The sequence below is a fragment of the Pogoniulus pusillus genome, chromosome 5 (assembly GCF_015220805.1).
Source record: "Pogoniulus pusillus isolate bPogPus1 chromosome 5, bPogPus1.pri, whole genome shotgun sequence".
Classification (NCBI taxonomy): Eukaryota; Metazoa; Chordata; class Aves; order Piciformes; family Lybiidae; genus Pogoniulus; species Pogoniulus pusillus.
In genome coordinates, this window is record NC_087268.1 from 25,456,376 (window position 1) to 25,482,011 (window position 25,636).

General features: G+C 43.3%; 1 protein-coding gene across 2 annotated transcripts in view; it reads right to left on the reverse strand.

Annotated features, from left to right (window-relative positions):
* AFF3 (ALF transcription elongation factor 3) overlaps positions 1-25,636 on the reverse strand; it is a 365,042-nt gene that overhangs the window by 26,490 nt on the left and 312,916 nt on the right. For both annotated transcript variants that reach the window (XM_064143584.1, XM_064143583.1), the window contains exons 11-14: positions 18,631-19,674; positions 15,906-16,030; positions 11,281-11,482; positions 8,710-8,834 (exon numbers count right to left, since the gene is read on the reverse strand). In XM_064143584.1, coding sequence (XP_063999654.1) covers positions 8,710-8,834; positions 11,281-11,482; positions 15,906-16,030; positions 18,631-19,674 — 1,496 coding nt within the window. The remainder of the gene's footprint in view (positions 1-8,709; positions 8,835-11,280; positions 11,483-15,905; positions 16,031-18,630; positions 19,675-25,636) is intronic.

A 25,636-nucleotide genomic window follows, 5' to 3' on the forward strand; every position in this document is an offset into this window, starting at 1 on the left:
AAACCTGAGTCAAGGAGAGACTGGGAAAACTGTATTGCAGCCTTTCAGTACTCAAAGAGGATTTGGAAGAAAGACAGGGATAGTCATTTTAGCAAGGCCCATTATGACAGGACAAGTGGTAATGGTTTAAAACTGAAAGAGGGTAGATTGAGGTTAGATATTAGGAAGAAAATCTTTACTATGAGGATAGTGAGGCACTGGGACAGGTTGCCCAGAGAGGTGGTAGATACCCCACGCCTGGAAACATTCAAGACCAAGTTGGACAGGGCTGTGAGCAACCTGATCTAGGTGAAGATACCCCTGCTTACTACAGGGGGTTGAAGAAGGTGACTTTTAAAGGCTCTCCTCCAAGACAAACCTCATTAATGTTTATAAATATGTAAATGGTGAGGACCAAGAGGATGGAGACAGGCCTGCTTGGTGATGCCCAATGACAGGACAAGGGGCAGTGGGTGGAAGGGCAAATCCTGCCTGACAAACCTAGTGGCCTTCTATGAACAGGTCACAACATTAATAGATGAGGGGCAAGCAACTGACGTCATTTACCTGGACCTGAGCAAGGCCTTTGACACTGTCCCACAGCACATCTTGGTCTCCAAGATGGTGACACATGGGTTTGATGGGTGGACCACGAGATGGATAAAGAACTGGCTTGATGGCCACACCCAAAGAGTGGCTGTCAATGGCTCCATGTCCAAGTGGAGGCCAGTGACAAGTGGAGTCCCTCAGGGATCAGTCCTGGGACCAGCCTTGTTCAACATCTTTGCTGGTGACATGGACAGAGGCATTGAGTGCACCCTCAGCAAGTCTGCCAATAACACCAAGCTGCATGACGCAGCAGACACACTGGAGGGAAGGGATCCATCCAGAGGGACCTGGACAGGCTGGAGAGGTGGGCACAAGCCATCCTCTTGAGGTTCAACAAGACCAAGAGCAAGGTCCTGCATCTGGGTTCAGGCAATGCCAAGCACAAATCCAGGCTGGGCAGTGAGTGGCTGGGGAGCAGCCCTGAAGAGAGAGACTTGGGGGTGTTGGTGGATGAGAAGTGCAACATGAGCCAGCAGTGTGCACTTGCAGCCTAGAAAGTCAGCCAGATCCTGGGCTGCATCAGGAGAAAAGTGTGGCCAGCAGGTTGAGGGAGGTGATTCTCCCCTTCTACTCTGCTCTGATGACACCCCACCTGGAGTCCTGCATCCAGTTCTGGAGCCCCCATTACAAGAGGGATGTGGAGATGCTGGACCATGTCCAGAGAAGGGCCAAGAGGATGCTCAGAGGGCTGGAGCACCTCTCCTATGAGGACAGACTGAAAGAGTTGAGGCTGTTCAGTCTGGAGAAGAGAAGGCTCCCAGGTGACCTTCTTGTGGCCTTCCAGTATCTGAAGGGGGCCTACAAAAAAGCTGGGGAGGGACTTTTTAGGCTACCAGGTAGTGACAGGACTAGGGGAAATTGAGCAAAGCTGAAGGTGGGTAGATTCAGACTGGATGTGAGGAGGAAGTTGTTCAGCTTGTGAGTGGTGAGAGGCTGGAATGGATTGCCCAGGGAGGTGTTTGAGGCCCCACGCCTGGAGGTGTTTAAGGCCAGGCTGGATGAGGCTGTGGGCAGCCTGATCTATGGTAGGGCTGGAACTCGATGATCTTTGTGGTCCTTACAACCCTGACTGACTCTAGAATTCTAAGTTGAGGCATAGGAAGTTTCATGTAAACACGAGGAGGAATTTTTTCACTGTGAAGGTGACAGGACACTGGAACAGGCTGCCCAGGGGAGTTGTGGAGTCTCCCTGTCTGGAGATATTCAAGACTCGCTTAGATGCATTCTTGTGTGATCTGGTATAGGTGGTTCTCCTCTGGCAGCAGGGTTGGACTGGATGATCTTTCAAGGTCCTTTCCAGCCCCTGACATTCTGTGATTCTACAATTCTAAGATGAAAAGGGTAACTCCCAGACTAAAAATGAGTTTTACAAGTCTTCCTGTGATGCTCTAAGCTAAAGTGGTTATGATAATTTGCTAGTGGGACTTGTTATCGCTGGAAGATAAAAATATCCTTCATATGTTGAAAGAAATATCATGAAAGCTCCCAGATTTCCTTGAGGGATCACAGCCTAGGGCCACTACAGTGAGCCTTCTAGCCCGAAAGAAAAACTTCTGGGTGATTATATTGTGGAAAATGAACTTGAAATACATCCTTCAAACATGGGTAGAGATATTTTCCACTGCAACAGGAATGGCAAAGATGACCTAGGAATTAAGCTACAAATAGGGGCATTGGAGTATCTCTTACACACTACACCTGAATCTTGGCATTGAAGGTGATTAAAACCCACACTGCTCTGTGATATAGCACAAGACAACAATCTCTGAGTTACAAGGGGATGGATTTTTATCTCTCCATGCAGAAAGAAATGTTTACTGCCAAACTTTGGGAAACCACACTCACTTAAGTACCAGAGGTGTGGTAGAATGCCATGGGAGATGCAGGATTTGGAGGGCACTCATCACCTGCTGTAGGCATGTGCTCATTGCTCTCCTGTTGCAGAGGTGAAGGAAAGATGAGGAGAGACTGGTGAGAGAGACCATCCTCTCCTATCTCAGAGATTGAACTCTCCTGCTAGGATCTGAAGAAGACTTTGTTTGTAGCCTTGAAAATGTTCTCTTCATAGAGTCAGAAATGGCCAAAAATCCAGGAAAACTTGTTAAGAATTAGTACTGGAAACACTATTGATATTGCTTACACATGTGGCATCTGGGTACCTTGAAGCATATTTAGAGTAGGCTGTAAACAATGGCAAACCAGGAGAAGCAGGATCTTGCCTGCCTTTTGAGTCTGTTAGCTAGATTTACTTCTGTCTTGCTATGTATGTGTATACAGCACTCTGCCAAGCAAGACACAGTTTTTATTGACCTACTTGTGCTCCAATTTATTGCTAGTGACAGCTGTTGTCAATGATCTGGAGAAAATAAATTGAGAGTACAGCAAAGACACACTGATTGGTCAAAAAAATTAGTTGTTGTTTTAAATCAAATAGAAGGGATTTAGTCTCTTAAAAACTAGAGAGTCTGATTAAACTGAAGACTTTAAAGCCATGGTTGGATTACAGTAATTCAGAACTTTGTGGATTATGAGATGAAATACTTCATGGGCATCATTTGGAACAAATGCTGCCATTAGGATTACTACATAATTTTAAACCCACTGTATTGCATTTCTTCAAATCCTCTGCTGTAGTACTATGCAAATTTGAAAGACACTGCCTGCCATGTTTATTTTGATCCTCCTTACAAGTGAGGACATTTGTTGACATTTAACATTTGCAGCCAGTCTAATCCACTCCATTTTAGTGACTTCACCACACAGTGATTTCAGAATCAATGTGATATTCTGGCAGTGGTTCCTAGAAACAGGTTGTGGATGACAGTTGTACTACATGAAAATCTCACTTCTCTAGTTGGCACAACAGGCATTTAACCATTTCTGGGTTTTAAGAGCAAATTAAGACATATTAGATTCTGTGTTCAACCTTGCTTGGCTTTTTAGATTTTTACTTGAATGGGCACAAGTTGCTTGGGGACATTCTACATGTAAGGCACCATACACAAGCAGTTTAATTGTAGCTCTCCTTGAAACATGAAACAGTTTTACTGAACACACCTGCCAAATACATCAGATCTATCACTAATGGAGAAAGCAAGTGATAAGAGCATCTTAGATGATGGAGGAGTTTTCCCACCACAATATGCTAGAGAAAGAATGAAACAAACCAGGCCCCTTATTTAATGTCAGCATCCTGAAAGATACTACAGTTCTACTGCACCTGTTTCTGATAGCATTTTCCTTCTAATCCAGATTCAAAAATTTATGGAACAGTTTGGCTTGGGAGAGGCCTTAAAGATCATCTAGTTCCAAACCCCTGTCATGGGCTGGGGCACCTTCCACCAGACCAGCTTGCTCAAGGCCTTGAATACCTCCAGGGAAGGGGCATCCATGACCTCCATGAGCAACCTGTTCCAGTGTCTCACCATCCTCATTGTAAAGAATTGCTTCTGAATATGTAGTTTAAATCTACCCTCCTCAAGGTTCAACCTATTCCCTCTCATCCTATTACTAAAAGCCCTTCTAAAAAGTCTCTTCCTGGCTTTCTCATAAGCCCCCTTCAGATACTGGAAGGCCACTGTAGGCCTTGTTTTCCTCTGGGCTGAGTAGCCCCAATTCTTGCAGCCTGTCTCCATAGGGATGAGTGTGTTTTAAATTTTTTACATTTTTCAGGGACACTGACACCTTTTTGCCTTGTGTATACATGTTTAAACTGCAATTGAAGCACGTAGAGTTTGGGGGTAAAATTGATAGCCCAGCTCAGATGCATCTAACACCAATGCAGCATGGGCAACAAACAGGAGAAGCTGAAAGCCACTGTTCAACAGGATAGCTATGATGTAGTCACCATCACAGAAATATGGTGGAATGACTCTCATGACTGGAGTGCTGCAATGGATGGCTGGGTTTGGGCTCTAGAAGATATGGGGACTGAAGAGAGCACTACCTCCTGCAAGCTCAAAATAGGTACATCCCTGTGAGGCAAGAGATGTGCAGAGATGAGCAAGAAGCTTTGGAAAAACTCAGATGGAAGAAGGAAGTTCACAGTATATGGAAAAAGGGACTGGCCACTTGGGAGGAATACAGGAAATTTGCCAGAGTATGTAGGGGTGCTATAAGGAAATTCAAGGCCCTCTTGGACTTAAATCTGGCAAAGGATATAAAAACCAACATGAAGGGCTTCTTCAAGTACATGATCAGGAAAAGGAACACCAAGCAAAGCAAGGGCTCTCTGCTGAATAAGATGGGAGAGCTGGTAAGAGTACAGAGAAGGCAGTGCTACTGAATGCCGCCTTTGCTTCAGTCTTTACTGCTAAACCTGGCCCTCAGTTCCAGAAGGTAGCAGAGGAGGTCTGGAGGAGGGAAGAATTTTCCTTGGTTGAGGAGGATCAAGATAGACATCGGTTAGATGAACTGGATATCCACAAGTCCATGGGTCCTGATGCTGCAAGTGCTGAGGAAGCTGGCAGAAGTCAGCAAGGCATTTGGCACCATCTCCCACAGCATCTCCATAGACAAGCTTAGGAAATGTGGGTTAGATTAACAGACAGTGGGGTGGATTGCAAACTGTCTGAAAGAGAGAGCTCAAAGGTTGTGGTCAGTGGCACAGAGTTTAGTTGGATCCAGTCCTGCTTAATATATTCATCAATGATCTGGATGAAGGGACAGAGTGTATCCTCAGCAAGTTTGCTGATGACACAAAAATGGGAGAAATGACTGACACCTCAGAAGGCTGTGCTGCCACTGAGTGTGAGCTGGACAGGCTGGAGAGCTGGGTAGAAAGTAACTTTATGAAGGTTAATGAGGGCAAATGTAGGGTACTACACCTAGAGAGGAATAACTCCATGCATCAGTACAGGTTAGGTGCTGACCTGCTGGAAAGCAGCTCTGTAGAAAAAGACCCGGGAGTCCTGGTGGACAATGGGATGACCATGAGGCAGCATGTGTCCTTGTGGCCAAGAAGGCCAACGATATCCTGGGGTGCATCAAGAAGAGTGTGGCAAGCAGGTCAAAGGACGTTCTCCTCCCCCTCTGTTCTGCCCTGGTAAGGCCTCATCTAGAGTATTGTGTCCACTTAGGGGCTACCGAGTTCAAGAACAGGGAACTGCTTGAAAGGGTACAGCAAAGGGCCATGAAGATGATTAGGGGTCAATAACATCTCTCTTATGAAGAAAGGCCAAGGAACTGGAGACTGTTTAGCTTAGAGAAGACTGAGGGGGGATCTTATCAATGCTTAGAAATACTTGAAGCGTGGGTGTGAGGAAGATGGGACAGTCTTTCTTCAGTGGCACCCAGAGACAGGACAAGAGGTCATGGGCACAAACTTGAATATAGGAAGTTCCATCTAAATATGAGGAAAAACTTCTTTACTTTGAGGGTGGTAGAGCACTGGAACAGGCTGCTCAGGTGAAACAGGTGGAGTATCTATCTGGAATCATTCAATGCCTGTCTGGATGCTGTCCTGTGCAAGCTGCTCTAGTCAACCTTCCAACTTCTAGTCCCTTCCAACTTCTATCAGTCTGTGATCCAGAAATTACAGAATATAAAGTGTTTTGAGAGATATGAAGAGTTAGATAGTACTTCTAAACAGCTTCAAATTTCCTCAGTGGAGATAGTTGAATAAATGTTAAAAACATGGAAGGTGATGGTGAAGGAGGGAAAATAAAGATACATACACAGGATTGAGTTTTCTTCAAAAGGGGCAGAAAAATTGGTTACACTTACATCTCCTTATGACTACACCAAGAAATGAATCTCAACAGCTTTCTTTTCTTGACATATAAACAGTCACAACCTTTTGAAGTCTATGGGAGTTATTTATACCTTATATTAGGAAATGTGCATTCTCTTTGTGAGAGGTTGCTGTCCCTCTAGTTGTCCCTGAGTCCAGCTAGTGTGAACAAATCTTACCACTAGTACTACTATTATTATTATTACTTAATCTCAATTTTTGTAGAAAGTAGTTCCTGAATAAACAAAGCTGTTACTCCATGATTTCCTATGGTATAAAATAGTTAGAGGTGTGGATGAAATGAAAGGTGTATGAGTACAAAAGGCACAAGAAGATCACCTAGTTTACAGAGCTCCAGGCAGTCTGACACATAACTTGAGCAGAACCTCTTCTACATTAGACAGAAAAAAATCAGTATTTTCAGGCCACAACACTACTAGTCAAGAATAATCTTGATTTTTCTAGTTACTGGGGTTTCAGCTATCTTTTTCACCTCTATACCTTATCTAAATAATACCACATCCCAAATGACCTTGGGAAACAAACCAGCAATTTAAATTTCCCAAAAAGAAAAGAAGGACAATTATATTAATTTTCACAGGAAGACAGCAGGGTATGTTTGAAGCATGTAGTGAAGGTGGGAAGGGCCAAGTGTCCCTCCAGATACTCGTGCTAACCATTGCTCCTTCCTACTTGCCCTGTTGTTGTGCTGTTTTTCAGAGCAGCAATGACAGGAGCAGCTGTCGAGGCTCACAGATGCAAGGCCCCTGAATGTCATCCTCCCCTTGTTCCAAAAGGAGCAGAAGAAGGATGCCTCTGTCATGCTGCCTTGTTATGGGTCTATAAATTAATAGTCTGATGTTTGCATAATTAATGCTGGTGCCCCAAGGATACTAATAAAGCATTAGTAGCCTTGACCTGCTGCATGTGCGGTCTCCTTCCTCTGTCCCTGGGCTAAAGAAATTCATCTAAGCTCAGGTCTGGTCCTTCACTTCTGGTCTAACTCGTTGTAAGTGTATCTGTCTTCAGCTCTGTGAGAGTCTAAAGCCTCTCTCTTGTTCATCAACAAAGATTAAGATTGCCTCTGTTAACTCCCGGGACTCAGACTCGGTGCTTGGCCCAAAGCTCAGGGATGCAAATCAACAGACAACGCCTTGGAAACTCCTGGACCTCAGCCTGGCTGGAATGGCCAGGATGCATACATCTTATCTCAGCTACCCTGAAGAGAAAAGGCTGATGTGTATTCAGGGTATGGACAGGTACAGCCAGGGAGGGGGCGGAGGACCTCTCCCCGGTGGTGTCAGACCCCTGCGAATGCATGAGAATGCACAGGAAGATGCCCTGGGGAGCTGCAGTTGGACACCCAGCAGAAAACTATGAAAGGCAGGAGGAATGCCTGCCAAAGTGGCACTCCCACCAGACTATCAGGTGTGCACTTCTACCAGACTACCAAGGGCGGACCTCCACCAGACCACCAAGGGCACCTCCACCAGACTACCAGAGCTGCACCACCACCAGAAGAACCCCTGACGAACTCCAAAGATCATCCCTGGGCCACGCACCCGTCTCTCTCTATCCCCTCCATCTGTGACTGAGGGTAATACGATCGCAGCTCTTTTTCTTCCCTGCTTCTTCTTTTCTTCTCCATTATTCTCTTTATCTCTCTCTCTCCCCTTTCTCTCTCTCCCTCTGTTTGGTCCAATGTATCCTTCAATAAACAGTTTTGTGGTGATATGGTCTCGTTTGCACCTTAATTTCACAACATGGAAATCCATAAGAACAGATCTTGCTCCTCTGGACAGAGATATTGTTAATCTCTGTTCTCTGGACCTTGACAAGCTCTTTCACAGCATGCTTGTGCCTGGCCATGTTCCTCAGTGATGCAAACTGATCTGAGGATTGTCTTCTTGGCTTGACCTGCACACCTGACAGACACTGAGCTGTGTGTGACTGTCACTGGATCTGATATCAACCTGACTTCTTGGCCCTGCCTTGGACCTGCTCCATCATCATGGAATTGGCTGAGGACCTGGACTCTTGGTTGAACCTGACTCCACCCTTGAGTCTGCTTGGCTCACCCAATTTGGGTGTTATGGGACTGGACCCCTGACTGGCATGGGCCCTGCCCTGCCAACCCCACATTCTACCTCTTGGCTCTTGGCTTCCTATGCTTTTGAGAACAGCCAGTCCTCATTGCTCCTGATGATTAGAAGCTTAATTTGTGATGAAAAATTAAAGAATTTCTACAGTATGTCTCAATTATTTCTCTATGTGCAGTGTTACTGTAACTCTTCTGGCCATGTCTCACTTCCTGTTGGGCAAATTGTGTTATTCTCTTTTTAAATGTAGAAAATGACTTAAAAAAATATTTTAAAGTAATCTGTACTTACATATCATCAAAAATAAGTTTTGTCCTTCTGCAGTCTCTGGATGTGCTGGACAGAGGTGACCAAGATTCTGTCTGGGACTGTGGTTTATTGCAGAGAACATTTTCTGAATTGATGTGAACTGTTTTCTAGACAACAAACAGCAGAGAAGACATTGAGGAATTGACCATTAACTTAAAAAAAATCAACTCACAAACAAGAGTGTCTTTGCATGGAAATTGGCAGTTAGTTTTCCTTTCTATTTCTGCAGGGAGAATGTAGAGTTGTCTTGTCACTGACAGTCACAAATTCACAGAGATTACTCAGCACACTTTGCAAAGGGCTTGAGTTTCAATGTGATATACAGAAGAAACTGAGCTGAACTATCACCAACTATCAAATCCCTCTGAAACACAGTAAGAGAAATTATTAAAGAACTGATCTGTTGAGGCCATTTAGAAGATGAAATACCTCTAGTTGTCATCTTCTAAACTAGCACTGTACCTTGCCTCAGGACAGGAAGCCTTACCTGTTTGGCTCCCTTCACGCTGCACTGCTCATGTGCCTATGGCTATGAATTTGTAGCCCAAAGTCCAGGTTTCTTTTTGCTCTGGGTCCCTGATCAGTTTGAAAGATCCCTGCTCTGTGCCACAGCAGAAGCACATGACTTTTGGCAGGGTCTCATGCACTCCCTCAGCTCATGGCCGTATATACCATGTGTCCTTTCAACTGACCTGCTGTGTAGGCTATTATGCAGCAGTACAGTGCAAAGCAGAGGGCCCCTGGCTGGTTGATAATCATTGCCATAAACAATTTTTTTCTTTGTCGGGTGACAAGACAGAAACACACTAAGAAATAGACAGAAAGCTCAAATGGATAAAAGCCACTCTCTGGATTGTGGTGTCTGATGGAAAATCTAGTTAGGTGCCAGATGGGAAGATGGGATAAACCACAGACAACTCATCAAAGCTCTTGTCTTCTATGTGGCACATTCAGATCAGTTCAGCAGCCTAAAGTTTTCAGACAAATAAACAGATACAAAAGAATTTCATTGTAAGGGTTTTTAAAGTGTTGACCAAAGGGTGCACTGCTAGGCTATGCAGAAAATCTCAGAGAAAAGCATTTACTACAGGCGTGGATCATAAAGCAACCACCTTTTACTTTCGATTTCCAGCACATTAGCCTGTGAAGGAATTTAAATTGTTTTTGACACTCAGTGAAGGATCATACAATTACAATTCCAAATGGGTTATAAAACCCTAAACTTATGTTCTAGAAGTTAAAATGCTTAAAAGTGTACATTTAATTAGTGAAAAAAATACTATACTGACAATATGTTAAAATGCCTTTTTATTATAACATATTTCTGTAATGAATTTTATGACAATTTATCAAATCCACATAATTTATGATAGCTTGTTTTTTAAAGTGTCCAAAATTAAGACTGTAGTTGCTACTTTCCCCCTCTACTCTCAAGAAAAGAAGTATATTGAAGTATATACATATGCATACTTAACAAATACTGTGGGACCATTATCACCACACAAAAAGTAGGTAGAAAAGACCACTGCTAGAATTAAGGTAGTTTAGTTTCCTCAAACTTGCTTAGGCACCAGTACTCAGGCTTTTGGTGCCTCTTATGATGCCTCTTATCAAATAACAAATGCAACAAATGGACATTGGAAAAAATTATGAACTTTTTCTTGTAGCAAGAAAAGGAGGATGAGCCTTTCTAGAAGCAGCAGAGTTCTCTAACAGCTTGGCTAGATGTTCCAGCAGTGGACATCAATATGATCATACTCAAATTGCTTCTTCTAGGTGTTTCACACAAAGCAGAACAACTTCTAGAGGAAGACGTCACGATATTCTGACCTTGATCTTCTACTAACAGTGTGCTTTAGGATGGAAGGTAGAGTATGATTTTGAGAGGTGAGAGAGAGATTTGTGAATTCCCTCAATCAGAAGAGCTAACAGGCTCTTTACTCCAGCATCCTAATCACAGAACTCATTCATACCTGGAGGCAGCTCTCAGTGCTCTGATGGCAGTGGCTACCACATGGTATTGAGAAAAGCACTCTAGACACATTTAATGTGAGCAAGACTCTCTGATAAATATCTGAATACCTAGGGCCTGATGGAGCCGAGTTGTGAGGCTGGTACTAAACTGCTCACTGGTGTCAATAGTAAATACAAGTGTCTCAAAAAGTCGCTTGTAAGACATGTGGGAGAACTTGTCTGCAGGCACACTCATGGTTAGGCAGTGGCTGAGAAGAGGCCTTATGTGCTCCAGTTCTGGATATAGGGTGCTTGCATAGTGCCCAAGCAATACTCTGGAGGCCTAAAGCCATTTGTTTTGGGCCATCAGATTTCACCTATTGATTATGTAGCCTTTGTTATTTGCCTCCTTTACAGCCTGATCTCTTTGCTTTCTTCTATGCCTTGCTAAACTTCACACCAGAAAAACTGAACTTAAAATGACTACATTCATGACTACATTTTTTTTGGCATAACATTCTGCAAAACTATCACAGACTGCAGTATAAAATGAAAAATATATAAGTAGGCTTCATATTGTGAACAACAGCATAAACTTACATTGAAGTCCCCAGGATGTGTCTGTGGCTGGATTTCACCCTTATGTTTTTTGCTGGAGGAGATGGAAGGTAATAGACTGCTGCCATTAGGTCTGCTGGAGGAAGTTAAATCATCGTTGGAGTATTTGTGTTTTGATGCATCCGAGAGGGGAGAGACAGGTGACCGAAGCATTTTCTCATTTTTATTTATTGGTATTGCCACGCTGGAAATGGAAATTACAGTAATGGAGTGTCACAAAGCTGGGCTTGAGAAAGGGAAATGTTTTATATATTACCAAAACTTTGAATTTAAAACCTGCTGGCAGGATAAAGTCCATCGGTATCTGGAAACAGGTTTACAGTGCTGGGACCAAGAGTTCATTTACAAATTTGTACCATGTTTCTCCTCTTTCCCTTCAAGGCAAATTGTAATTCTGGAATTAATATAAAGTCTGTATCAGAGTACTTGGAAAAAAAAACCCAACAGCCCAGAGATAAATGGCCACTTGCTCACCATTTCTTAAGGGATAGCTGGAGACAAAGATTAGGCTTTGAAGTGTAAGTTCAGGTTATGGAGTCCTATTTCATCATTATGGGTGACAATTTATAAGCCGTGGCAATAAAACCATATGTCAACTAAACCAGGAAATGTGTTTAAAGATGGCTGGCTAGTCTTTGTGCTCACTGTCCAGCCTTTGGTAGCACTGCTTATACTAATCTAATACAGATTGTGAAGACAAAGAAAGATAGGCTGTGGTAGTGCAGACAAAAGGAAACATGTGCAAACAGTAGACACGGAGAAATGTGAGCCGTCCCATTTTCCAAAGAAAAAATCTATTCAGCTTTCATTTATTAGGTTGAGGAGAAGTCAGACCATACAAATGTTCAGAAATGAACTTCAGATGCACTAATTTGAAGGAAATATTTAGCTGAAAATCTTAAAGTGACACATTCAAAGTAAAAGGCTTTTTCTAAGTAGACAGTTTGCATTTAGACTAAAGCTGTGATTAAGGTCAGACAGAACACTCTAATACAATGCCTTTCCCTGCCACATTCCCCTTTATTCAGCCTATTACTTTTAATGGATATTTCCCACTTCTTTATAGTTACTGTATCAGAGAGTATACACTTAATAGAATTGCAAAAAAGAATATGGTACAAACAATATTTTACTTCAGCACATAATTTCAGGGAGCAGAGCTAATTAAATGAGCTCTTATCATACATTTGTCCATTTATCTGGCAAGTCTTTAAAAACTAGATGTGAAAGAAGCCATGAAGCAGTCAAAATGATTTTGCCAAGGAGAAGTCATGTTTGACCAATCTGATAGCCTTTTATGAGGACATAAACAGGTGGATAGATGATGGTAGAGCAGTGGATGTGGCTTATCCTGATTTCAGTAAAGCATTTAACACTGTCTCACATAGCATTCTTGCGGCTGAACTGTGGAAGAATGGACTGGACAATTGGGTAGTGAGGTGGATTGGGAACTGGTTGAAGGAAAGAAGTCAGAGAGCTGTGCTCAGTGGGACACAGTCTAGTTGGAGGCCTGTATCTAATGGAGTCCCTCAGGGGTCAGTACTGGGACCAGATCTGTTCAATATAATCATCAACAACCTGGACGAGGGCACAGAGAGCACTGTCAGCAAGTTTGCTGATGACATGAAACTGGATGACACCAGAGGGTTGTGCTGTCATTCGTGAGATTTGGACAGATTGGAGAGCTGGGCAGGGAGAAATTGAATGAAGTTCAACAAGGGCAAGTGTAGAGTCTTGCATCTGGGAAAAAAAAACAGGTGTCAGTATAGGTTGGGAACTGGCCTGGTGGAGAGCAGTGAAGGGGAAAATGATCTGGGGGTCCTAGTGGATGGAAGGTTGACCAGTGTGCTCCTGTGACCAAGAAGGCCAATGCCATTCTGGGTTTACTAGAAGGCCTGTGGTTAGGAGGTCAAGAGAGCTTCTGCTACCCTTCTAGTCTGCCCTGGTGAGGCCAGACCATGGACACTGTGTCCAGTTCTGGGCCCCTCAGTTCAAGAAGCACAGGCAACTGCTTCAAAGAGTCCAGTGCAAAGCCACAAAAATGATCAAGGGAGTGGAATGTCTTCCTTATGTGGAGAGACTGAGGGAGCTGGAGATCTTTAGGAAGTTAAGGCATAGGAAGTTCCATGGAAACATGAGGAATTTTTTTTTTTCACTGTGAGGGTGACAGAACACTGGAACAGGCTGCCATGGGGGGTTGTGGAGTCTCTCTGGAGGTACTCAAAGCTCGACTGGATGCACTCCTGTGTGATCTGGTGTAGGTGATCCTGCTCTGGCAGGGGGGTTGAACTCGATGATCTTTCAAGGTTCCTTCTAAACCCTAACATTCTGTGATTCTATAAACCATAATTCAAAACCTTTCCTGTTTCCCATAGTTTGGAACCTTTAAAACACAACATGAACTATTTTACTTTAATGATCAATGCTGCTTATGGAAGGAAAATCAAGAAGTGTAAGATGGACAGCTGTGCTCCTCTTCTCCCTCTAAAAAAATAACTTTAGCACTATTTTGAATGTGCAAGCTAATATTGTAATTTCTTTTTCCTTTTTTTCAAACAGAAACAAGTGACAGCTAGCCAAGTTTATGTATCATTGTTGAAGTGTGGGCCTAAAGCACCCAAGATATGCCATAGCTCTTCAGAAATGTGTCCAAGCATCAAAACTTTGCCCCAGAGTTTGTGAGAAGCAGCTACAATTTCTAGTTGTGCTGCAGACCTTCTGCTCAGCCTTTGGTATGTTGTATATGGCTCATCTAAACACATCTTGCTGGTCAAATCATGTAAGCACAACTATCTTATAGTGAAACTCTATGCAGAACAACCTGCAGTGAACTGTCAACTACTAGGACTGGTCAAATTGGGCAGATTGTGACATGTAATGTTTGGAGTATCTCTTGCCTGATGCTTCAGCCTTTCACGTCAAACAATCTTGTATAATCTGCACCTCAGACTGTAAATGCACAATAGAAAATGTTCATGTCTGAAGAAGTTTTTGCTCTTCTCTTTACTACTGGCCCTCAGCTGTGCTGAAAAGACTGTCTGTATGGCTCTGCTTCAAGCTGAAGAATAATAACCCGGCCAAAACAACAACAACAACAAAAACCACAGAAGAGTGCTGGTTTCAGACAGGTTTCTTGAGTGAATTTACTGGTATTGGACACCCTCACATGCAGCTATGGTGGCATAACTGGAGGGGGAATGTGCCAGCATGAACAGCCACTAGCTGTAAGAGGGCCAAGAGGTCCTGATATCTGCACTGCTGTTTTAGCTTCAGCCTCAGTAGTTTATCCTCAGCTATATGAATACTACCACTCGATATCATGCCCTACAGTAGTATAAACCACAGAAACAGCTTTGGAAGCAGGGCAGACCCGGGAAGAATTAAGAGGCAAATACACATTTAAGACCACCTTCTTTGTTTCTTTAATGTATAGTCGCTACCAGGAGTACTGAATATAATGTCAAACAAAACAAAAATTATTGTCCTGCTTCCAGGAAACACAGGATTAGCCCTGTAGCATAGCAAACTATTCTCTGAAAATGGATGTGATGCAAAACACATGACACTGCAGTCACAGGAATAGCAAGCCTGCGTACAGTCATCTGCAATAAAACAAACTGCTCTGTGCTTTGTTTTCACTTTATGAAACATATGTGACATGTCAGGACAAAGAAATTGAATGCATATATTTGAATGAGCACTATATATATTTGCTTTCTCCGTGATTTTTTCCAGTATTAATGACAAGAATTGCTCAAACTCATCAGTGATGTGTACAATAGAAAAGGTTACTACAATAAATACAAATATTCTGTAATTTTAGTGGTTTTACCTGAGGAGTTACCCTGATACTACAGAAAATGATCTAAAACTCCCCAACAACTGATGATCAGCATGTACTGAGAAACGTTCAGAAAAGATGCATGTCTAAGTTTGACTTCTGGAAGCCTCCAGAGAAACTAAATATGATTGATCTGACATTGATAGGAGTTTCTGTCCATAAACTATGGCAGCAAATGCCAAACATTCACCATTTGTTTCGTGGACTGCATGCTTAGAAAATCTCATTGTTTTTAAAGTCTGAGATCCTTGCTGTAAAATATTAATTACAAAGAATAGGCTGCTTGCAATCTCAAAATGCTAGATCTTGAGTATATTCTGGAACTGAGCATTGCAGCATTCTTATGAATGTTTTTTCTCACTCTTTTCCACAGAGTATATAGAAAACTGTATAGATAATTGTACTTACAGACAAGCTTTAAGTTTGGAACTTGTAACAGTGTAAGGAAAGAAGAGGCTGCAAGATGGTTGCCATTATGAACTGGTACCTACAGCAGAGTCCTCCACAGTTGCACTGCTGTAGCTATAATTACCCATTCCACATTTGAATTCAGAACTTCTTTTCACAATAGGAAAAAAATGCAAGTATATAAATGTGTCAGGAGTTGCTAACTTGTTCATTAAACTAGAAGAAAGGTGAACAAGGTGGGTAATTTTTCAACATAAAATGTGAAAATTAAAAATACATCCTATTTAAGGGAAAAAGAGCACACAACATGAAACTGCAACTAGTTTAAAGACTTGCTGGTGAGAATGAAAATGCTTACCTATTTTCATTCACAGTACAGTGATTTGCTGTTGTGGTGCTGTGGGCAGAGGCAGCTAATTGTGAAGAACTCTCTCGCTCTAAATGGGTCTTCTTGATGTCTCTGCACTCTTCCTCATTCTCACACTGAATAAAGAGAAAAATTATAATCTTGTATGTTTTGGATTTACTACAGATCAAAAAGTATTTCAGTGAGCCAGGGACTGGTATTTTCTGGCATTTTGGTATTCACAATGACTTTCTTTGAGCATGTACTTATCATAGAATCATAGACTCAACCAAGTTGGAAGAGACCTCCAAGATCATCCAGTCCAACCTATCACCTAGCCCTGTCCAACCAACCAGACCATGGCACTAAGTGCCTCATCCAGTCTTTTCTTGAACACTTCCGAGGACAGTGACTCCACCACCTCCCTGGGCAGCCCATTCCAATGGCAAATCACTCTCTCTGTGGAGAACTTCCTCCTTACACCCAACCTATACCTCCCCCGGCACAACTTGAGACTGTCCTGCCTTGTTCTGTTTCTGGTTGCCTGGGACAACAAATTGACCCCCACCTAGCTATGCTTATATGAGTAAATACAGCAGATCAGCAACTGGTCCTGAGGTCAGCTGGCATTGCATAGCTCACACCTATACAGTCACCTCACTCTTCATTCAAACTGTGATATGCCACATTCAGATTGCCTTTTAGGAGGGCACCTTAGTATGCTCTCAAGTGTGAGTCTGGTACTGTCTGGAAGAACAGAAATTAACCCGTGCCAAAATCATGCTAGCATGCATTTAACAGATAAATGATGAAGGTGACTGTGTGCCACTGCTTGGGGCTGCATCCTGGCCCTATCTGGCCTACTAGTGTGAACGTAGCCATTTCCTGTTTCTTGTTATATTCCTTAAATTCCATCATTGACTCCCAAGGACTCTGCTTTCCCAAAGTCCACAAACTTTTCCTCTTCTAACACTTCTCTGATTTCCAGTGCTGGCTGAGTTTTGCTTGTGATCTGTTCATTCTGCTGTATTTATTGTCTTGTTGCTTGGCAGCATTTTCTGTGTTACCCACTGCCACTGTGGGTGCTGCTATGGGATTAACATTGTACCTTACACTCTACAGGAGCGAAGATCTCACATCTCAGTGCTTAATCATCCTCCTCTGTCTTTACTTTGTCTTCTTGAGATTGTGATAGAGGTGGAAATGATAAGGACCTCTTTCTAAATTTGCAATTACACCTGATAATTCATTCTGTTTAGCCTTACTCATAAAGTCTTTTAGGAAGAGGGCATTTGCACAGCAGCTGTCCTGCTGAGGGTGTTATCCCAGGCTGAGGGGCAATCTGGTACTCCAGGAATGCCTTGCATGTATTGTATCATTAAACCCACCACCAACAGCAGTGCTTTAAGACAGCAGAGTAAAAGATAATAGGTGCCACATAAAGCTGGATCAAGCGTTTCTAGAATGAATACATTCATTTACTCTTCTATTGTGTCTCCCTGTTCCCTTCTAGGTGTACAGCCTGGCACTACCACACTGGTGTCTCCTATGACGTTAAATATATAACCATAGACCATAAATATCTTGTTGCTGGCACTCTTTTTTTTTACCTATTTCCCACAATTTTGTACAGTGCAATTAGTTCCATGCTAGTTCCTAAAGAAAATGTAGATAACCACATCTGGAAGCTTATCAGGACTGTAATGAGACTACCTACGGCCAGAATCAAGCTGCCATCGCACACTAAAAAAAGAGTAACAAAATTAAAACCAAAAAGAATAAAAAGAAGAAGAAAAAGAGAAAAGGAAATGCTGCTTTAGATAAACAGTTCTCAAAAATATACAGGTCAGTCTGTATATGTGCAGTAGCTCGGAGGGCAACAGATGACTACGCAGTGAAATTGCCCAGAAATTGGGCAAGTGACGATTCAAATTTAGAGTGACTTCAAGCCCATACAAATGTGCTAGAAAACCTTCTTGGTGGACAGTTGGCCATGAGGTGGAGGGGTCCACTGATGGCTCAGAAAGTGTGTGGGAGAGGCAGGGCAAAGGGATGGATGTGACCAGAGGGCTGTATGCGCCTGGTTACTGTGATAGTGCTGCAGGGGAAGGGGCAGCTAATGGACTATGTTCCCATTTCCACACCTCTCTGAAAGCCACGAGGTAAAACAGGGCTGCCAAGGTGCGAGCGAGGCAGGTTGTAGAGTCAAGCAAGTGTCAGGTGTCTGCAAGTGCATGCCTCATGAAGCTGAGACACCCTGCTGCCACTGAAGGTCTTGCCTTTTGTTGACAGTCTGAGAGGAAAAGAGATGCTGCCTCTTCTTTTCCCCCATATGCAGTGATACCGTACAGACCATGACGAGACAGCTGACCCTTTGCCAACCTAGGCATTACCTCCAAATGCTCAGGTTTTGAGAGAAGCCTCAGGAGCCAGAACTATCTTACCACAAAAGTAGTGCCTTTGCTAATGTGTAGAAAGCCATGTACCAGCAGCAAATGCCGACTCCAATGGACTGTGATCCCTCACAGCCAAGAAGGAGTTTCAGCACCTCCTGGGATGGCATCTGCCCTGGGGCTTGGCCAGTTCCTACATGGCAAGCAGTGACAAATCCCAGGTCTGAAATGCCAGTCCAGAGAAGACACTGCCATCAAGCATTGGACATAGGCACAAGCAATAAGTGCCTCCCACTTGCCAGAGGCTCCCCAACCCACCCTAATCAGTCCCCTGTGAAGCTCACCTTGCGTTTCCTTCTAGATTTTGGTAAAGCCTTCTCTGCTGGGAGGTCAGCACTACTACCCTGCGGGAGGCTGGCCACCTGGTTTGCTCCTGTGCTCATGGCCAGCGGCTCTTCGGGTAAACGCTCTGGAATCCTGGACAAAAGAGCCAAGTCAATGTTGACCCACAGTGACTTTACCTCATCACTGTCTTTCAGAGGAGACAGGAGCTCATTCCTACCGAAAGGAACCAGGGTGTAAAACTGTTCCTCCAGCTCCTTTGCTATTTCACTACTAGTCCTGGCATTAATAGAGCCAAAGGCACTGCAGCCGCCGTGGGATTTGCTGGCGGTGCTGGTCCCTGCGTCCTTGGCCCGTGGCTCAGGCCCAGCCGTGGCCGGCACCTTCGGCAGCGGGTGCTCCTCCCTTTCTGACTCGGAGCCTGAGTCAGAAGAGGATGACGAGGATGAAGACTCGGTCTCAATGAACTCCTTGGATTTTGGTGCTGTTTTGCTTGGCCCCCGGGCCCGACGTTTCTCCCCAGCTGTGGCCAAACGGGGCTCTCGGCGGTGCCCTACTCTGCAGCCACTGCTGTTACTGCTGCCGCTGGGTCGGGCCCTTGGCCCCTCACCAGCAGTACCGCCTGGAAAGCTATGGCTCCCAGGAGGCTCCTCTGTGCCAGAGCAGTGGGGGCCGTCCCCAGTAGAGGTCCGCTCAGCCCGCCGTGGTGCCTTCTTCCCTGCTGCTCTCCTCGGAGGCCCGCTGTCAGCAGCAGGGGGTGACTTCTGCCGGCTTCCTTTGCTGCCTGGTGCTTTGTTGGCAGTTCTGGGCCGTGGTCCCTCCCCAGCAGCTGTGGTGGCAGTGGTGTGGCCCTCACCACCCCGGTGCTCGGCCGGGCCAGTGGATGGAGTCTTCTCACTTTCCTGCCTCTCTGCCTTCACTCGGCCATAGTAGGGATGGGCCTCCAGTGCTGGGCCATCATGGTGAGTCAGGATGGGTGCTTTGTGTGGGGTGACTTTGTTCAGCCACTTGTCCAGCTGCCACTTGTTGGATGAGGGTGGCTCGGGCTGAAAGGGAAACAGATGGTGATGAGCTTAGTGCTAAGACCCTGCTGCCCTTGCCCCGGGGCTCCCACAGAGACACTGGAACGCCAGGTCTCACCTGGTACATGGAGATTTTCCTGTAGTAAAAGAGCCTCCCCCAAGCCACTGCAACCTCCTGCCACTGGCCCTGCATGGCAGGATGGGTGTGCCATGCAAGTTGGGATGTTTTTGGTTTGGTTACAAGTTTGGGAAGGAGGATGACTTCTATGGTTCATCACTTCTAAGGATGATTCGCACAGTGCTGCTGGCATCAACTTTACTGGAAAATGCTCCCAAGAATCCAAACAGAATAAAACCGAATGATGATAGGAAGGGAGGAAAACAAGGCATAGGTATGGCTAAGTCTAAGAGAGGAGCACTAGTAGGAAAGGTAGAGACATGTATTTTTTGTCCTGCATTACTGCAGCAAATATAAAAAGTATTTAAAAAGCAAAGAGAGAGTCATGTATTGAGGAGTTGGAGAGCTCACCAGGCAATTCATGTAATCTGTCTGGTATTGATGTTATAATCCTGTGAGATCCCACGCACATTTGTTGTGTGGTTGTATTGTCAAGCGCTCATTTTGTGACTATTGTGCGGCTGTTAGTTTTCCTCTTTGCTCCTGTCACAACATGATCAAGTTATAAAAGATCATCTAAACCATAATGGTGTTTGAATAGTGATGAAGTGGGATAATTATGATTTCAAATGTAACCACAGCTTAGACAATGTTATTTTGGAACACTGTGCAAATGTTTTCTAGTGCTTCTTGCAATCAGTAAATTGAATGCAATAAAATGAAGAGGAAAGGCAAAAAAAAACCCAAAAGAAATAAATGATGGGGCAGATGACCAGTGATAACCTAACCCTGCAGAAGCCAATGTGAAAAGTCTCTGTAGAAGCAGGATACTTAATCTCTTTAACTGGAACAAAAATTTGACCCACTAGGCTATTGGATATGAATAATCAAAAAGTGTGTCCTGAGTCTAATATAAAAACCATCTATGCTCAAGAGAGAATATCTACAGCCTCTAACTTAAAAGAGTGTCTTACTTAACTCCTCATTCAAAGTAGATGCCTGAGGGCAACACATGTTTCCTGCATAGCCAAGAGCGTCTCCTGAATCACCCACTGAGGGCTGTATTACTCTACTTTAGGAGCAAAGGCTCCTAAAATAAGCAAAGAAGTTAGACATTGGAACTCATGATGTTCCCTCTCACAAAAGTGCCCTATTTTACTCATTGTCAAACTTGCCAGTACCCTATGGGAAGTTTGTTGGATTGCCTTAAGTTCTTTTTTTCTTAAGTATACTCTCTAATATGTCACATGGGGAATTTCTTTCCTGAGTTGTAAACACTGAAAAAGAATGAGCAGTATTTGTCTTGGATAACAGTATATTTAAAAAACCCCAACCCTCTTAGTGTAACATAAATGAGGTTGAGGTGTGTGGGTTATTTTTGTTGTTGTTCTGAGTTCTGTTTGTTTGTTCTTGATTGCTGCTGAAAATATAGATAGATTTGTTTGGTGCCATCCAATGTGCACCTACTGAACTTACTAGGTACATAATGGAAGCTTCACCATACATGGAAGTCTTTCCATTGTTCAGGTGCTTTAAAACAAAAAAAAAAGACATTAATCAGAAGCATGTGGGGAAAAATGTACCTTTGCCCTTAAGTATAGGTCAGAATAAGGGCAGCTTGAATGTACAAAAAAGCTTCCAGATTTTCTGTTAAATGCCATTTTGTCTTTGTATGTGCCTTGTAATCCTTGAAAACAATGGTTCACAAAATATAGATTTCAAGGGTTCTCAGTAAACAAGCAGGAACCAGTGATTAACTGCTACAGTGTCACAACCTGACAACATGATACTTTCCGAGAGTGGAATGTCTACTGTTTAGACATAATAGCTAGGGTCCCATCAACCTATAAGCTGACTCTGAAGTTTAATGCAAAGGATCAACAGGGTTGCCAGCTTTACTAATTTTGTCAAGAGTTTCAGAACACTGATTCTTTTTTTCTTAAAGCCTTGGTTCTCAGAATCATGGGTTTTGATGCACTTCCAGGGTTTATTTAAACAAAAAGCACAATTATTGTGGCTGCTGAAAAAAACCCTTATGATGTTACCTAAAAAAAATCCTTTAAGATGCACCTGTTGAAAATAAAACACCTGCAGCCCGCCAGGTAAATGAAAAGAATTCAAATTTAAAATATCAGAATTTGGAACTATTATTCATGGGTTTTGGGCCCTGATAAAGTTTTGGAATATTTGCAGTTGTAAGTGCTGCGTTAAGGGTAGGATCCTAATTTTTGCCTGTCTCAGAGCCAAGGACTCTTGCTGAAACTATCAGGCTAAATTAACGTTTGCCTTCACTCGTCAGTGCCCATATTAAGGACTTTCTCTGACACAGTGCAAAGTTAAAACAATTAAATGGCTCAATTGCTCAAAGTGACAGATAGAACAGGCTTGGGATTGCCAGTGATAAATGCACTGACTGCAAAATGATCTCAGGATTAATAAATCCTAGGTAACATCCAACAGAGTTGGAGATTCACACCTTTGCTACACTAGAAATGTCAGCAAAGCTGGTCTCGGGTTAACAAATCCTGGATAATGTCTAACACTGTCAGAGACACAAACCTTTCCAATAGCTCTAAACAGTAATGCAGCAAAAGTTCACCTGTATATTGAAGGTGCAGTTCTCACCAAGAAAGGTATCCCTGTCTTGGGTGGAGCACATCCCATTGACTGTCCTCATGTCTGTCTTCTGCATCAGTCTCAGGTGCTGCTGCAGCTGGTGGTGGGGCTGGCCCACGCTGAAGCTGCTCGCGCTCTCGTGCCAGTGTCCGTGGCACATACGCTCCCTGATGCCAGAGGCAGCGTGCCCAGAGATGTCCTTCTCATGGGTTTTACACCCCAGTCCAGGTTGTCTCTGCTGTCTAGGTGATGTTTAGCATGATTTAGGAGGAAAGCTTGAGTAACAGTCATATATGTTTAGCATGTACTTGATTTGTTTCATTAGCATATTGAAGGGTATCAACTTTAATATCAAAATTGCAGTTAATTAAGCAAAAGTCTTTGCTTTGGCACCCCAATCCTCAGACTCTGCTTTGAAGTTAGGTGTTTACATTATTTGAGCCCTGCTTCATTAGTTTTAGCCAACACAGGGCCACCTTATCTTCGAAAGACTCCCTCCTTCAGCTTTTTTGGCAGGCTAGCATCATGGATCTTCATTTAACACAAATATCTGCTGATTGTAAGTGACCTTGGTCTCAAAGCATGCTAAACCAACTTGCCTTCCTGTTCCGTGGCAATCTAGGAGTTTTGAGCAGTCAGTGTACATGAGTGACGACAATTCACTTTTGGAAGTTATTTGTTTAATTCATTGCTCTAACTGAAAAGGATTGTACTTTGAAATCACTTAAAAAACTGAGGTACTTTGTGAGAGAACAAAATCATGACAGTCAAGAATGCAGAGCAGATCTGCTAAAAGAAATGATTGGGAAAATTAACTTAATTAAGTTTGGTTCACTTTACATACCCAACTGCAGTTATTTGTTGGAGAGAAAAAAATCTCTAATTTTCCAGTCCATATCATGCTCCTGAGTATGTTACATACCATTCTATCCCTCAGGAGATGCTGCAGTTTCTTTTATTTGTGTCTGTCCCCCCACCCCCTGCCCAAAGCAGCAATGTTAATATTGCTGCTTTAGGATATCTTAGACAAATTAGTGGTTGGAGTGGTGACCATACAGATAAAAATGACGCCAGAGCACTTCTGGACATGATTTAGCGGGCATGATGGTGTTGGATTGATGGCTGGACTTTATGACAGTAGGGGTCTTTTCCAGCCTCAATGATTCTATGAAAGTGCAGAATTGTAAACAGCATGTAAGGATGTAAATATAAACAGTATGTAAATATATATGAATATATATCTGGAGTGATCAGAAGGCCTTGCAGAAAACTGCCATTTTTTAATTGAGGTAAAGCTGGTGATGCCCAGATGGCAAGTATTGACAGAGATAATAGACCTGCAATGAAATATGAGTTTGGCATTAAAACCCAAACCAGGAAACTTTATGAGACAGTTTCAGGCACCAATGCACTACAGCTGTATATATGTGCCAGGCTTCATTGAGAAACAGAAGGATGTGATACACTTCCTTAAAAATTGTACGCAGATTCATCTGTACAACATAGGCACCTATAAATGAGCTAGTTAATGAGCTCCTTCTCTAGTCAGTGGACTTCAAGGGTGTGAAAAAATCCTTCTTGAAATAGATGTCTGAAATAGGCCAGAAGAACTGGGCCCTAAAAATGTCTGTTTCTTTCCACTGACTGTAAAGGGGAGGCTGAGGTGATAAGCAGATGTAGAAATTTCCACACTTAGGTGGGATGACTCCCACACAGCACATCTATATGTCCCTTCAAAGCTACAAGTGCAACCAGAGGCATGAGTGGCATGCATCCAAAAGAAACCTTTGTCAAAACATTATCCAGAAACACTTTCTGGGGTAAAAGGCTGTTAAACAATGTAAATGTAGTGGGGTCACTCTATGCTTGTTATTATGAGGAGGATGTCTAATATCACAGTGAACTTGACACTGCTTCCATTGAGAGATTAGTTAGCCTATAATATGTAATGTACTTAGTCCACTGTCAGGTAGGATTGAGCTATCTACCATCCCTGCAGCATAGTCTGCCTATTAAAAATCCAGATACTAATTTATTCTTAGGATAACTTGCCTGTGCTGCCCTGATATCACAGATTTCACCTAAGGCAATCCCTGAACAATTGCAGTGCCTTTTCACTGTAATTAAGACATAGATGATGAAGATGATGATTACCACCAGATTACTGCTACTATTAGCACTGCTGCAAGTGCTTTATCAAATTAGAACTGGGGATCCCGATGTATTAGGCACAGCCTAAACATACCACAAGAGGTGGCTACTGCCACAAAGACTTTTCTACACAGAAGGGAGAGATTAGTTTGTACTTATTGTCAAAAATAGTCTACAGGACAGCTAAAATTCACAAATCCTATTTGCAAAAATACAGCTAGCGCCTACAGTTAGTCTAGTGCTAAAATCCCCCTTTCTTCTGAGTGTACCAGTCAGGGAATCAGATCACAGCTATACTTAAGATAGGAAGCAAAAGCTTTTTGGAAAACAAGATATAAAGAAAACATACCTCTCCTACCCTGCAATCCTAAAGTTGTGGCATGCTCAAGTAGAGGACCTCCTCTGCTTAGTGATGCAGCTCTGAGAGGATGTAAGTAGGTTGAGAACAATCAGGAAATGTGAGAGAGAAATAGATTATTGGAGTCATGCTCAGCTCCACATGAGTCATGGTATGGAGAACTCCCTGTCCTCTCATACCCTGAGTAGACATGGTGACTCAGGAGGTAGCGGGTGACTCAGAGACAGAAGAATCTCTGTCCTTTGTTGGATGCAGGTGGGAACATTGTGGTAAAGGATGAAGAAAAGGCTGAGGTACTCAGTTTTCATTCGTAAGATCAGTTCACTGAATATCCAGCCCCCACCCTGGGCCACAAGATAGGGATGTGGAACAGAATAAAGGCCCCATAACCCAAGATGGTTAGATACCACTTACACATACACAAGTCTATGGGTCTGGATGGCATGCATGTGAGACCACTGGAAGAAGTGTTCAGCAAGCCACTTTCCATCATTTACCATCAATCCTGGCTAAGTGGGGAGGTCCTATTTGACTGACAACTGGAAAACATGATGTTTACCTACCAGGATGGTTGGAAGAACTAGGGGAACTATAGACCTGCCAGTATGACCTCAATGCCAGGGAAAGTCACGGAGCCTTGAGTGCCATTATGCAGCATTTGCAGAGCAACAAGTGGATCAAGCCCAGTCAGCACGGGTTCCTGAAGGGCAAGTCCTGCCTGACAAACCTGATCTTCTGTGACA